At 41.2% G+C, this 15,698-nt stretch overlaps 2 protein-coding genes across 2 annotated transcripts; one reads left to right on the forward strand and one right to left on the reverse strand.

Annotated features, from left to right (window-relative positions):
* Positions 1–1,142: 1,142 nt before the first annotated feature.
* LOC102715174 (caffeoylshikimate esterase) lies at positions 1,143–2,346 on the reverse strand. The gene has a single exon (XM_040520573.1). It carries the CDS (start codon positions 2,265–2,267, stop codon positions 1,251–1,253), a length of 1,017 nt encoding a protein of 338 aa, XP_040376507.1. The 5' UTR covers positions 2,268–2,346; the 3' UTR covers positions 1,143–1,250.
* Positions 2,347–11,513: 9,167 nt separating this feature from the next.
* Positions 11,514–14,595, forward strand: LOC102702074 (plastidic ATP/ADP-transporter-like). Its single transcript, XM_015833799.2, has 5 exons — positions 11,514–12,320; positions 12,593–12,859; positions 12,944–13,087; positions 13,169–13,516; positions 13,955–14,595. The coding sequence occupies exons 1-5, from the start codon at positions 11,592–11,594 to the stop codon at positions 14,342–14,344; spliced, it is 1,878 nt and encodes a 625-aa protein (XP_015689285.2). The 5' UTR covers positions 11,514–11,591; the 3' UTR covers positions 14,345–14,595.
* Positions 14,596–15,698: the final 1,103 nt, after the last annotated feature.

A 15,698-nucleotide genomic window follows, 5' to 3' on the forward strand; every position in this document is an offset into this window, starting at 1 on the left:
GAACATAATTCATAAATAAAACTTTTATATACGTGTTCATAGTGATCTAAAAGCTAAGGCTGAAAAATAAAGCACGATGAAAAAATGCTCAAAATCAACTCCAAATTTAAGTTTAAAAGTTTAAATTTTGGCTTATAAGCATAAGTAAAAAAACCAAAAGATTAGTTTGATACTCTTTTTCCCTTCGTCAGTTTTTTTTCCGCTGGTTTTTCTTATTTAACTAGTCAAAAAGTGCAACATCAAATTCACGATGGATTGGTGTGGTTCCTCTAACTGATAAGTTCCATATACTATTTTCTCATATTTTTTCCCATCAGATTTTTGGGTGATTTTTCAATGAGTCATGTGTATGATTTAATTCGTCCAAGTGATAGTGTCATGGAACATGTTTTAATGTGGTTGCTTGTCTCAAGGAAACTTCTAGCATAAACAAGCTTGCGGAAGAAGCCTATGTGTGCTTGTATGTTACTCCATTCATGGCATACTGACGTACTAGATGATATTACAGTTTATCTAAATTTATCAATATTACACGATATTATAGGTTTGTCTAGATTTATAGATTTATTAGTATTTATATGAATCAAAAATTTTATAACGTTAAACGGGGAATAATAAATAGAATAGACAGATTTCTCCTAAACTGTTGGTAGTAAGTAGTTGTCATGTAGACATTAAATGGAATTGTCCGTTTGCATGGTACAATAATCCCTGTATGAACGGTTTTGCTGTAAGCCTGACGTGTGATTTTTTTTTCCCGCTAAAATCACACCAAGGTAACTTATTTTAGGGGATCTGTCGAGTGATATCACGCTGGTCCAATAACAAGTTTTGATCTTTCTTCGTGAAAATAACAGATGTATTACTGCGCAGTAACAATACTCCTTTCGTGTTTTTTTCTAAATTTTGCGTAGTGGATTTTTCATTCTATTATTTATTTTTTCTGCTAATATAAAATTTTAATCATGCTTAAAGTTTCTTTAACAATAAATCAAATAAAAACAAAATAATTTATTATTATATATTTCTTGAATAAGGCAAATAATCAAATGTTCATCGAAAAGTAAATGATGTTAAATAAAAAGGTATATACTTTTATATATTTAAAATAAAAGGTATAGTCATAAAAGTTAATGGTGTCAAATAAAAAGATGATGCGAGTAGTATATATGGGAAAGAGAAAAAAATAAAGATAAATTAAAGATAGGGAGAGTTGGATAAGAGAAATAGAGCGTTGCACCGGAGTGTCATCAGGCCGCGGGCGCCTCGGCGTGCCGGTTCACGGCGGCGGCGGCGGCGGCGCCGTAGCGGCGGACGCGCTCGTCGATCCAGGCGCGCATGTCGGCGAGCACGCGGTCGCGGTTCTCGTCGGACTCACCCTGGATGAGCGAGTGGTACATCCCGTCGTAGAGGATCAAGCTCTTGTCCTCGCTGGCCGCGCGCTCGTACAGCATCTTGGAACCCTCCGGCGAGGTCACCCCATCGTCGGTGCCGTGCACCACCAGGAACGGCGCCGTCACCTCCCCGAAGCTGCCCCGCAGCAGCGCCGTCACGCGGACGAGCTCCCTCATCGTCCCCACCCGCGGCGGCCCGCGGTACAGCCGCGGGTTCGACGCGATCACCCTCATCTTCTCCGGGTTACGGATCGACTTGCCGACCATCTTCTTGTCCGGCATCACCGCCCATGTGTCGGCGAGCCCGAAGAGGAGCCCGTACAGGAAGAGCCGCACGCGGGACGGGTACATGTCGTCGGGGATGACGAGCAGCGGCGCCGACAGGATGAGCCCCGTCCACCCGGCGTCCGGCGGGGAGCGGAGGTAGGCGAGCATCGCGGCGGCGCCGCCCATGGACTCGCCGAGGAGGAAGGCCGGGAGGGAGGCGTAGGCGCCGCTCTTGCGCACGGAGAGGAAGAAGGAGAGCGCCGCCGCGGCGACGGACTCCATGTCCCCGAGGTAGCCGCGGACGCCCTCGGAGCGGCCGTGGCCGAGGAGGTCGGCGCAGAAGACGGCGTACCCCCACCGCGCGTAGCTGATGGCGAAGCTCTGGAACATCCAGGAGGAGTCGGAGCCGTAGCCGTGGGTCATGAACACGACGCCCCTGACGTCGCCGTCGTGGGAGGCGGACAGCGGGTGGAACGAGTGCGTGAACAGGCGGCCGCGGGGGGACTGGTAGTAGGCCTCCGCGTGGCGGAGACCCAGCGAGGCGTAGTACTCGTCGGGCTCCGGGGAGTCGCCCCAGAAGTACTTCGTCGCCGGCGGCGGTGCCATCGCCCGCCGGAGCCGGAGACGGCAGCACGCGAGAAGATTTTTTTTTCTTTCCTCCCTTTCTTTTCGTTTGACGAAAGCCAGCACCGACCGGAAATGGGTAGTGGGCGACGAGCTCATTTATAGAAAAAAAATATGAAAACCCGATATAGTTAACCTAAGTGAATGACAGGTGGGCCCCCGTTAAGGACACGTGGACGGATGGACCTGGTGGGTGGGGCCCACGTACGTTGCTCCTGGAGGCTGGGGCTGTGGGGCAGTTTGGCTATTGGGCCCTACCAGAAACAATGGCCGCGTACCTGCATACTAATTGGGCCTATTTATTCGAAAGTGATGTTTCCTCAGTCAGTATTGTTAGAACAGGTATAATAGCAGCCTATAAGCCAGTTATAAGCATATTTTAAAGAGAGGAGAGAGAAGAGAGGCGGGCTATTAATTTGCAGTCAGCTGTAAACGGACTTCAAGACAGAGTATGTATATGACATGTAGGACCATATACTAATGTTTTCTAGTTAACTATTGTATGAATTGACTATTAGATTAACTATAGATGAATTGGAGTCAGTAGTTGGCTATACTATTTAATGGGTCCGCTCAGCTTAAATATATGATTCAAAAAATCCACGCAACGTTATTCGGACAGGAAACAAAATGCGACGCCCAACGTCGTCTTCTTTGATAAGTGTTTCTTTACCCAAGCGCTCCCTATTAGTCAGCCACGCGCCATTCGTCCGTCAGTGTTGCCTCCTCCTACGTCGATGTCTCCCCTCCACGTGGAGGAGATCCATCCGTCGTATTCCTTTCTTATGGGCGATGCCACCCCAGGAGCTTTGTATGTGCGGTGGCTCGCGCACTCGGTGCCAATGATACTACATGATAACAAGTGATATTATCTGGTACCAAATAAACCTGGTAGTAATGATACCAGGTGATATTATCTGGTACAAATTAGTATCATTAGCTACCAATTGTAGTGCTCCACACTCATTAATAAGCGGCCTAAATTATTAAATTTTCCTAGAAAAGAGAATAAATTGCACACGATGGACAAACTTTTGTGCATCTTGGACCAAGAATAAACATTTTTGTTCACTTTGTACGAGATGCATGGTCGAGCGCGAAGGAGGAGCGTAGGTGCGCAACACGGAGGAGGAGCGTGGTCGAGCGCGGCACGGAGGTGCAGCGCAGAAGCGTGCGCGGCATGACGCAGAGGCGCGTTTCAACCACGTGCGCGTCTACCGTCACCGTTGATACATAACTTATACCGTATGTATGGTATAACGTCCACTAGCCTGACTATTATTGATTTTGTACCACATTATTTAGAGAGAATTTAATGTACTTTTTATATTTTTCTTTATCCATGTTTACGATATATATTTATAGGTTTAGAAAATTTAAGTGTTTTCTTGCATCCCAATCACTTGTGTAGTATTTGAATGTCTCAAATTATAATTAAATTGTTAGCTAATGATGAAACACACATTCGTACCTTTAGAAAATTCAGAGTGTTCCAGATAAATTGTTAGCTATAATTTCTCCCTTGTTTTAATAATTATTATTTTGCATCCTTGATATTTGTAGGGAAAAAGATCTAGAATTTTTTTTATTATCCTTTGTTGCACATGAGATGTAAAAGATGAAAGAGCACATTTCAAATATTAACAGAAGTTTTGAAGAATAAAGTTTAGCATGAGAGTATATAGTTAAAGTTTGGAAGACGCAAAAGGACTTAAATGTAAGATTTAAATGTTGAAGGACCAAAATATAATATTTTAGAGCTTTCAAAGAGTACATGTGAATGACTTTTTAATTTGTTCGAATGATTTTAGTGATCTTATCAATATATAATGAAACTTTTTTAATATGTCAATGTTTGTGGAATTAAAACTTTTCTTGTACTTCTTTAAAATATTTAAGTGATATAGGTATACAAAATGTAGTAAATTTTACTCTGCCATTAATACAGACATGGCAAAAATTAAGGATTAAAAATCAATATGGCATAGCCATATGTGTGAATGTTGTAAGTTTTTTAATCGATTAGTTTAATAAATGTATTTTAAAAGCTTTGTAAATGTTGAATTATTTTTATTCTGTGAGGGGATGCGAATTTAGTCATTATTTATTTGTGGGAGTGAGGAGGTGCACTTAATGATAATCTTTATCATTTATTTTATATGTTGTTTGAATGTGGGGGGGTTAAGGGACTAAGATTGAAATAATAATGAAGTATACTATCTGCATAATTGAGGTATGAATAATAGTTGCTGGAAATACACAAACTCTTTTGTTTAAAAGATTTGTTAATTTTGAATTATTTTTGTTTTACACGCAGACACAAATATTATTGGGGGTAAGGAGGTGCTCTCAGTGAGAATCTCTATTTCTATATGTTGTTTAAATTGTGGGAAATTGAGAGACTAAAATAAAAATAAATAGTGAATTGTACTGTCTGCCAAATTGAGTGATAAATAAATCGCTAGAATAATACTCTTTTGCAAAAATTACGGAAACCTGGGCTTGGGCCTTAGCCTTTGGCAGTTTGACGCACGCAGGGAAGGCTACTGCAAGGCCCATCCCATTTAGCTGACCCACGCGGGATGCACAATGGCCGTAAGATCTGAGAAAAGTCTAAAACGCACGCACCGCGAGCAGCATTATGTCAGGTATTATTAATTTTTTCCTTTATGTTTATACAGTTTATATATATGTATATATATATATATATATGTATATAGATTTTTATATATTAAGCATATATTTGTAATTTTTGTGTGTACATAATATTTGTATCTATATAGATTTTCGTACAGAGAATTTGTGTGTGTATACGTACAAGTTTGTATGCCTAAAATCAAATATGTATAAAGTTATATGTATAAAGTTTACACTTTTATATATATACATGTATCCATATAGATATAGTACAGCTAAACCGATCGTGCGCGCATTAGGCCTGCCCTAAGATCTAACCATAAACATAGGCCATGATTGATCGTCATCCAAACAAAATTCTCGTCCATACAAAACCTAGCATAATTTACTTCGATGATCTAGGCGACGGCAATGGCAACGATGAGACGCCACGCTGAGGCAAGAGAGGAGGAGGATGTTGCCCGTGTGTCCTATCACCGCCACCGGTCTGCTCCTTCTGGATTTGGTGGCCGAGGCTCTCGGCCATTGCTCCCTTTGCCCTTTCTCCCCCCTATGCAACCCCGGATCTGGTGGCGGTGGGCTGATGTGGCGAGCCTCGTCGAGCCTATGTGCCTTTGGCAAGGACGGCGCCTCCAGTCAGGGACAGATCTAGCATAGAGATGGTGGAGGGATCGAGTCTGTACTGTCCCGTTAAACTTATAGCAAAGATCAATAACAACAGAAGCTAAAACTTTATCTAACTTGTTTAGACCATCTAATTTTGTTGACTAGATTCATCACTACTGATCACCAAGTATTTAATAAAAAAGGGGGGGCGCACACCGATCTGAGCCACATCGACGAAGAAAAAGCGCGTTATGTGCGGCAGAATGGGAGTGTGGACTCCGGTGACAAAGCCGCACCCGGAAGGACTAGCGCGACGTAGCAACCGCGGAGAGAAAGAAGAAGAAGAGAGGAGAGCATGGGAGAGAAGGGGAAAGAAAGGAAGAGAATGAAAAAAGATCCTGATATGTGGGGTCCACTGTACGCCATCTCACTTAAACCGCTCTAAAACAAATCAATACTGCCGAGAGACTTTTTTTAAACGGTTTATACGAGTTTAGGGCTACATATTTATGATATTGGGGATAAGGGACGTCAGACAGACTCGACGTTAAGTCGAGGGACATCAAGTGAACTTTTTCCTCTCTGGACAGGGCCCAGGATCACGTACTCTCATTTTCCGCAGGCCCAACTACGCCATCTTCAACTACATACGGCCAATAGCCCACTGCGGCGGCCCAGCTCGTGTCTGAAGGGTGCGTGCGTCATTCACGTGAGATGCGCCTGCACGGCTCCTGGAGAGAAGGCCACGTGATGAGTGGGCGGTGGACGGACGCAACGTGGCGAGCAGTAAATCCAACGCTGTCTTTCTTGTACGCACAGGACTTGTATGTATTGTCTGCTTGGTATAATGATACACCCGAAAGAGAACGCCATGTTTGGGCAACGTTTTTCAAGAACCTAGGGGTCATTTTTTTTTATTGTTTTTTCGAGTCAAACGATATATTTATAAATAAAAAATATATACATGTTCGTAACGATTTAAATGTCATAGCCGAAAAATAAATTATAATAATAAAATCTTAAAATTAACTCTAAGTTTAAGATTAAAAATTTAAATTTTAGTTTATAAACATAAGCAAAAGTTAAAAGATTAGGTGCTATACACCGTTGATACTGCTGCTCGCTGAAGCGGATGATCTGATCGTGGCACGTAAAACTTTATAGATCGTAATTAAGTATAAACTGTTACAAATTTGAAAAAAATGGATGTATTCAACTTTTTCGAGAAAATTTTGCCTACACTGTTCAACAGATTTGAAACGATGCCTTTGCAACGAGTTGTTCGTGCCGGATGGTGCCATGTGCCATGTGTGCAGATAGGCAACGAGTAGTTGTCCCGTACGAAATGAGGAGCGTGCGTCGACGGAAAAGGGAACGGCGGAAAAGGACACGAGGCGATCGAGAGTGAGCGAGATATTTTTGCAGGCTACACGAGCCCGCCTCGGGAGGGCGAGAGCCCCGTGGGACTCACGCGCGTGTAGCCAAAAGTTGGGGGGTGTTTAGCACTGAACTCCACGCCATCTGGCTTGGAATTATTATCCCCATACTGATCACCCAGAAAATACTTATTTTAGGAACACCCGATGCAGACGCACGTAGTCTTTATTTTTTTTTAATACTTATGGCTTATTCGAATCACAAAAATTTTATAGGATTTTAATAGAAAATAGTTTAATACCTTTATTTTTTCTTTAAAAATTATTCAAATCGAGATGCCCTAGCATGAGTGAAACATTCTACTAACATTTTAAAAATGTTTTAGGAACACCCGATGCAATGCAGACACACGTATGTATTATTGGGACTAAAAGTATAGACTATAAAATAAGCTAGGATGGGAAAACTTAAAATGAATTTCAGCTTTAAGTAGTATAAGTATCTCTGCTATTTAAAAATAATTTTTAAATATACGTTCTTTTCTTGTACCAGGTCACGCAAAAAAACATTGGTAAAAAATAAGTGATTTATTTAAAAAAAATCCCATAGGAACGTGCATTCCATGATCAACTGTGTAGACCGAATTTCCATGATTAATGGGCTTGTCGTGATGTGCGCATATATCCATGGAGCGAACAAACGCGCGATCCGACGCCAGAATCAGTGCAATAAGCTCGGTCTCCATGTATAATGTATAGTTTTATAACATATTTCCTTAATATTTTTTTTATATGACGCCGCTGACTTTTAGGTCCACCATTCGTCTCGTTTAAAAAAATTATACAACTATTAATTATTTTATTATGATATGATTTATTATTATAGGAACTTTAAGTATGCATTATAATTTTGCATATTTGGATATAAATTTTGAATAAGATGAATGGTGAAACGTAATCCTAAAAGTTAACGGTATCATAAAAAAGATATGGAGGGAGTAGTTATCAAGATTATAAACTAGGTAATCGAGTCATATGAATTTCACGGATGTAACTCTCATCTCATCTCATAAAACTCTCTCGTATAATGACTCTACCAAGTCAACAATTTTGCTAACGTGATACCCTATTTAATGTGCATGACACCTCATAAAACATTCATTGGAATTGTCTTAAGAAATCATCTATATAAACTATTTTTCCATAATTTGTCTACTAGAAACTACTAATTTCTCCCCAACGATGAATTCATGGTTTGTTAGTGTATTCAGGGGCGGATCTACCACGTGTTAGGGGGCTTTAGCCCCACTGTTCGATCTGCGCCGGTGAAGCCACCCCTTAGCCCCCGCAATAAAATTTATGGTATTACTGAAGAGAACGAATGGCTAGAAGCAGTTGTCTTTCGTCTAACCCCTCTTAATTATTTTTTCTAGAATTGCCACTGGGTGTATTGGATGAAGAGAAGACTTGTTTGTTCGTGAGGAAACCATTTTTAAGTTTTTTTCTTTTTTCTTTTTTCATTAATTACGTTGTTATGTCACATTTTACCTATGTGACAAGCTATTTAGGCTGCGTTCAAATTCTAAAAAATTTTAGAATAGGTGTCACATCGTGTATAATTATATATTTGAAGTATCAAACATAATCTAATCACAAAACAAATTTTAGATTCTGCCGGGAAATTGCGAGACGAATTTTTTAAGTCTAATTAACCCATCATTAGTACATATTGGTTACTGTAGCACTTATGTCTAATCATGTTCTAATTAGGCTTAAAGATTCGTCTCACAATTTTTCCTATAACTGTATAATTAATGCTTTATTTAGGTGTTAAAAATTCGATGTGATGTTTTTTAAAAAAATTTTAGAACTAAACAAGTCCTTAATAAAAAGAAATCATCGGTACGGCCACGGGCCCACGGCAGCTAGCGAGCCGCGAGCGAACGGACGGACGGCGGTGAGAAGGCGAGGGGCCACACTGCTCGGTGACCCGTCACGTGGAATGGAGGGGACACGACGGCCGAGCCCGGCTACCCCCCGTGGGGTGCGCACCGCACCCGGACATTCCTGGCCGTCAATCGGAGCCAACAACGCGACAGCAGCTAGCGGTGCGACTTGCGAGACCCACCACCACCACGGCCCTCGGGTCATCCATCGATCGCCCGGGGTGGTTCCACTCTGCAGGCTACCTAGCGCCCGCACCGTGCGATACCGGCACGCGTGTCGCGCGCACGCACGGTGTCTCGCCGACGACGTGAGGATTTACCGTTGATCACCTGCGCGACGGACGGTTCTGGGGGAGTGCAGTCGTGCAGATCCCCCATGTTCTCTCTCGTCGTCTCAGGCGCTTCTCGTGTGTAGAGCTGTAGACACGCGCACCGGTCGGTTTTGCGTCGTCAGGTCACGATTGATTTAAAAAGACAAACTTTTTATTGGTCTGACTCTTAAAAAATACAAATAATATAAATGACCCTATAATTTATCCTCATTTAACATTAAAATATATGCAAGAGAAAATTAAGAAATAGTTTTTATCTCTCTTCTATTAAAAAGTGTATATACCTCCGTTTCATATTGACTTTTTTGGTTGCAACGTTTAATCATTCGTCTTATTCAAAAATCTAGTACAAATATAAAAAATGATAAGTCGTGCTTAAAGTTCTTTTTGATAATAAAGTAAGTCACAAGCAAATAAATGGTATTTTCATAATTTTTTGAATAAGACAAATGGTTAAACATTGCAAAGAAAAAATCAAATATCTTACGTTATGAAACGAAGGGAATATATATTATAGATATCTTATAGATACCCATTGGAGATGGTCTTAACAAAAAAGAATATATTATAATTCCACGAGTTAAAAGATATTTATCTTTTACGATAATATTTGAGTAAACTTTTAAAATTCTGAAAATTACCTGTGTTGGAGTAGATTTATGGTACCTAACAAGTTTATATAATACTATGTTACAAATCGATCTATGTATATAATTTGTCTTATATTTAATGTAAGTATTTAATAAATTATCAATAGTTAAAATTTTAGCAATTTAACCAAATATTATTCTAAGAATACACATATAAAATTTATTCATAAATGTTTTCTTTGCAAATATGCCTTGACTTTTTTCTATTGAAACCTCGAACAATCACCCAACAATGGTGTTTATAAACAACGTGGAGTTTATCGTTCATGTGTCAAGTGTCCATTATGGCGCTTACTTAAGTTTTGAGTTAATTCTATATATATTTTTGGGAGGAAATTTTAGGTTTTCTCAATATAGTTTTATTGCCTTAAAAACTGCTAAATAATATGGATATCTGAGTTTGGTTGTTTAGTTTGTTTTCTCCAGCTTTTCGCCCCCTCCCACAAAATATCAAAGCATGTAATTTTAATTTTAATTTTACTAGTAATATAGCCATGCATTGCAACATACTTATAAAAAAGAAATGTTTATTTTAACAACTCACTTGATTTTTTTTTCACCTGATTTGTGCGGAGCAATGTTTTTGCATGATAAGTATGGAGGAGAGGACGAACGACTCCGCTTTTAATTAGTGGAGATGTATATGTAACAAAAATGCTCTTTTGTCATATGTAACATTTTCTAACGTTGTGGATATGATAGACACAATACAAATCGTATACATAATTAATGGATGTATAAGAAAGTCATGATTCATAAGTTATGGAACAAAGAAGTTACTGCCTCTGGTCAAACGGGATGATCTTTAGGCTTTTTATAAAAAACCAGATGACATATTTATAAGTGAAAAATAATTTATGAATAAATTTTTTATATACGTATTCATAATGATCCAAAAATCAAGACTGGAAAATAAAGTATGTTCAAAAACCCTAATTAAATTAAGGTCGAAAATTCAAATTTAGCATATAAACCTAAGCAAACACGGAAATAAGAGGGTGAGAGTTAACTGACGTTTTGGACAAACCTATGTAATTTGGTTATCATAGACATCAGTTAATTGTGTCCGGAGGAAGCATATGTCTTGTTTCCTCTCGTAGCAACGAAATATCATCTAGTTTTACACGTTTTTCTTAATCGCCATGAGAAAAGACGTAGACACAAACGGCAAATAAACCTCTAAAATTAAATTCAATAATTTTAAATCAGGTTTGACTTTAAAACTAGTTGTCCATTTAGTTACTTTGCCCAGATCTTTATGAGATTTTTCCCGGCTTTTACATGCACGCTTCTCAAACTACTTAACGATATATATTTTATATAAAATATTTCTATAGAGAAGTTTATTATTTCATATTTCTAAAATAGATTTTTAACTCTGAACTGTTAATTCTATCGTTTACATAATTTAATAACTATGATAATAGAACACAACCTTGATTACTTGATTGGTGGAGTACCACCGGTGATTTTTTTTAAGTAAAAAGGAAAAACTCACAAACACTGAGTACACAGTACACACACTCCCCTCTCTAAGATTAGCGAAGGTTCGTTAGGCTAATCTCAGCACTAACTAAGCCGCGGCCGTCCACTCCCCCCACTGCTGTCGTCTTCCTCCCTAATCTCACCGGCACCGGAGTATAAGACAGCCCCTCCCCTTTCCAAAACCCCCGCTCGCCGAGCGCCTGACCTTATCTCCTCCTCCCTTCCCCCCACCACCCCGAGGATATTTCCCCCCGCCTCCGCCTCCGCCGCCGCCATGGAGTCCGGCCTCGTCGCGAGCCACCGCCTCCGCCTGCCCCTCCTCCGGCCCGGGGTGGCGCCGCCGCCGCAGCAGCAGCTGCTGCTCCGGCAGCGCCGCGTCGCTGTCGCGCAGCTCCGGGTCGTGCCGCGGGCCCCCGCGCCGACGCCGCTCCGCCTCCCCGCCGCGCTCCCGCTCCGCCCGTGCCTCCCGCCCCTCCGCGCCGCGGCGGGGGCGGCGGCCTCCTCGCCGGAGCCTGCTGCCTCCAAGTTCCTCGGCGTGGAGACGCGGACGCTGAAGAAGATCGTGCCCCTGGGGCTCATGTTCTTCTGCATCCTCTTCAACTACACCATCCTGCGGGACACCAAGGACGTGCTCGTCGTCACCGCCAAGGGCAGCAGCGCGGAGATCATCCCGTTCCTCAAGACGTGGGTCAACCTCCCCATGGCCATCGGCTTCATGCTGCTCTACACCAAGCTCGCCGACGTGCTCTCCAAGGAGGCGCTCTTCTACACTGTCATCTTCCCCTTCATCGCCTTCTTCGGCGCGTTCGGCTACCTGCTCTACCCCATGCGCGACGCCATCCACCCCACCGCGCTCGCCGACCGCCTCCTCGCCGCGCTAGGGCCCAGCTTCCTGGGACCCGTCGCCATCCTTCGCGTCTGGAGCTTCTGCCTCTTCTACGTCATGGCGGAGCTCTGGGGCAGCGTCGTCATCTCAGTGCTCTTCTGGGGTTTCGCCAATCAGGTACAATATCATTCCTTCCTCGAATTCATAGGAATTAAATTTGTACCTTGCAAATTCTTGCCCCAAACATCTCCGCAATAACTGACGCGATGTTGTTGTGTTAGTACTACAAATTGTTGGATGCCTCTGCTTTGTTTCTTGGGATGTTGGACGTTGCTGTTCCAAACATTTGTAAATAGATATAAAAGAGTTCATGTTTTAACATGTTTAAATTCTCAGTCCAAAACAATTGGGTGCGTACACAAGTTTCTCAGTGCACTTAATGCTTGCAGATTACTACGGTTGAAGAGGCCAAAGAGTTTTATCCACTGTTCGGGCTTGGAGCCAATGTGGCACTCATCTTCTCGGGTCGCACAGTGAAATACTTCTCAAACATGAGGCAAAATTTGGGTCCAGGCGTTGACGGTTGGGCGATTTCATTGAGGGGCATGATGAGCATAGTTGTTTTGCTTGGTCTTGTAATTGCCGGCATCTACTGGGGAGTAAACAAGTTTGTTATTGATAAATCAGCTGCGCCAGTTGCCGAGCGGAAGAAGAAGGTTGGTTTTCTTTATGGTTCCTATGGTTTGCTACCTAATGGTGATTGAGCTTTCATTTACGATGCTTCAAACATGACCCTACAGGAAAAGCCAAAGCTGAGTATGGGTGAGAGTTTGAAGGTGCTTGTGTCATCTCGGTATGTGAGGGATCTTGCCACACTGGTTGTCGCTTATGGTATAAGTATTAACCTTGTTGAGGTGACGTGGAAATCAAAACTGAAGGCACAGGTAAGTTTATCCACATTGCTTGATGTGCAATTTTTTAGTGATAATCTGTGTGGTTATTAACTCTATGTTGTTGTGTTGCAGTACCCAAGCCCTAATGAATATTCTTCATTCATGGGAGATTTCTCAACTGCTACTGGCATAGCCACATTTACAATGATGTTGTTAGGGAGAGTAATTCTTAGGAAGTTTGGATGGGGAGTCGCAGCTACAATCACCCCTGCTGTGTTGCTTCTCACAGGAGTTGGATTCTTCTCACTGATTTTATTCGGTGAACCATTGACACCTCTTATGGCCACTCTTGGTATGACGCCTTTGCTTGCTGCGGTCTATGTTGGAGCCATGCAGAATATTTTCAGTAAGAGTGCGAAGTACAGTTTGTTTGACCCTTGCAAGGAAATGGCGTATATTCCTTTGGACGAGGACATGAAGGTTAGTGTCCAGAACGCATACTTTGATACAATTAATCATGCCAGTTTTTCTAATGTAAGAAAGCATGCGTAGTATTGAACACATAAGCCCTGCCACCCACTGTCAGGATAGTACCTCTCCTGATAGTTGATGCACTTGCTATTATTACAAGATGGGTTGTTATAAGCAAAATAGCTAGTTCCTAGTGTAGATCTGATTAATTCGTTGATTGTGACTGGAATACAGTTGCGTTGGTGCAATAGAACTGTATCGAGTTTGCTGGGCTTCTTTATGCTATACTAAACATAGTCAGCTGTCCAATCTTTTTCTCATGTTATCTTTACCATTGAGAACATATGACCTGCCATAAGTTTTAAGGTTGATGTAAGATTCAGAATATATGTTATCAATGAGCTGTGAAATTTTCTTCTCATATGTGCTTTCTGTTCATGGTTTCAGGTGAAAGGTAAGGCAGCAATTGATGTGGTCTGCAACCCACTGGGGAAGTCTGGAGGTGCCTTGATCCAGCAGTTCATGATCTTGTCATTCGGATCTCTTGCAAATTCTACACCCTACCTTGGAGGAATTCTATTGGTCATTGTTCTTGCCTGGTTGGGTGCTGTAAGGTCACTTGACTCACAGTTCTCTCCACTGGCAAAGCAAGAGCTTGAGAAGGAAAAAATGCTGAAAGCAAAGACGGTGGAAACAACTGCTCAAGTTGTTGGGTCAGGAAACGGTTCTCTCCAAGAAACACTAACGAGTGAGAACTCTGCGAACGGCTCGGCAATCAAACAGTCTCAAGAACCTGAGAGCACTGCCCCGGAAAAATCTGGTCAACAATCTCAATAAGCTCTTTACGTCGGATATTTAGTTAGTAAAGTCTTCCGTGGAACCAAAAGCTCTGTTTAGTTTGGCCTGTCATGGGTTGTTGCTGAGGAAAGCAGCAGCGTGGTAAGAAAAATAAGCGGGCCAATTTTTTTTCCCTGTTGTTGTAGCATATATTTTGGCTTCACATTGAGATTGTCTCTAGTTCTTTGCTTGAGAATATCTGTAGCTGTTTGTTGTTCCATCCCATAGATATGAAACATCCTTTTTGGTAATTACAATTTTGTGGAAATTTCTTTTTGCAACTATTGAATGATGCTTGCGACTGCTTATTTCGTCCTGCAAACTTCAGAAAAGGACCAAAAGTCACCACATATTTCTTCAGATCTTCCAGACTAGGACGTCTGATCTGGAAGCAAATGTTGCCGACGCTTTTTGGGTCCATAAGGTTGTCCACGATGTTTACGGCTCCGCACCCTTTAATGGGATCATATCATTAGAAATAATCAACCTGTTCGAAAAAAGATATTACTATCTCCGTATGTTTGACTTTTTTTATAACATTTGACCATTCGTCTTATTTAAAATTTAGTACAAATATAAAAAATAATAAATCATGCTTAAAGCTTTTTTTTAATAAAGTAAATCACAAGCAAAATAAAATAACATTTCCATAATTTTTTAAATAAGATAAATGGTCAAACATTAAAAAAGAGTCAAACATCTTGCGTTATAAAATAGATGGAGTACTATTCATTAAACCGGCACAATGCGGTATTTTCTAAAATTTAAACCATGCCAAGTGGCGATGAATTAGCAGAGCTACTCCATGGACTGTGTAGGAAGCTTAAGATTTGAGATGTAATTGGTCGATAGCCAACTTTTGTCACGTCTAGCTTCTACTCCCCCAAATATATCAATATGTTATTATATTAGAACGGAGAGAGCATGATCTGTTGGATTCTATAGTTATAAAATTATCTGAATTTAGATAGGAATCTAGGTTATTTCGGGAAGAGATCTTTTGAATTCTATAGTTATATAAATTATCTGAATTTAGATAAGAATCTAGGCTATTTTGGGGGAGAGCAAATGCTTCCGCTCTAAGCTCCTCTATTGATTCAAACAGGGCCTGGTTGGCACGACCGTCGAGCAAATGGCTTGGTGGTGGACACGGCGGCTCCACGCCTGGGAGATTTTGGTTCAGTCAGCTCACGCCTCCCAACTGCTCCTTCCTCGTTCCAAAATAGTTTTATTTTTCACTATCACAGGTACCAATAAAAAGCAAAAAGACTAGAATATCCTCTAAGTTAACAAATATTAATACAATTATTCCTTACCTTATTTACTCCCAATACATTTATTGCTTGATTTCACA

This window comes from Oryza brachyantha, chromosome 2 (genome assembly GCF_000231095.2).
Source record: "Oryza brachyantha chromosome 2, ObraRS2, whole genome shotgun sequence".
NCBI lineage: Eukaryota > Viridiplantae > Streptophyta > Magnoliopsida > Poales > Poaceae > Oryza > Oryza brachyantha.

What these genes read in the sequence shown, in the direction of transcription:
- LOC102715174 (XM_040520573.1), bottom strand. Translation starts at nt 2,267, where the DNA reads ATGGCACCGCCGCCGGCGACGAAGTACTTCTGGGGCGACTCCCCGGAG.
- LOC102702074 (XM_015833799.2), top strand. Translation starts at nt 11,592, where the DNA reads ATGGAGTCCGGCCTCGTCGCGAGCCACCGCCTCCGCCTGCCCCTCCTC. An exon ending in AATCAAAACTGAAGGCACAG is followed by an intron (nt 13,088 to 13,168) that starts GTAAGTTTATCC and finishes GTTGTGTTGCAG; the next exon opens with TACCCAAGCCCTAATGAATA. An exon ending in CTTTGGACGAGGACATGAAG is followed by an intron (nt 13,517 to 13,954) that starts GTTAGTGTCCAG and finishes TCATGGTTTCAG; the next exon opens with GTGAAAGGTAAGGCAGCAAT.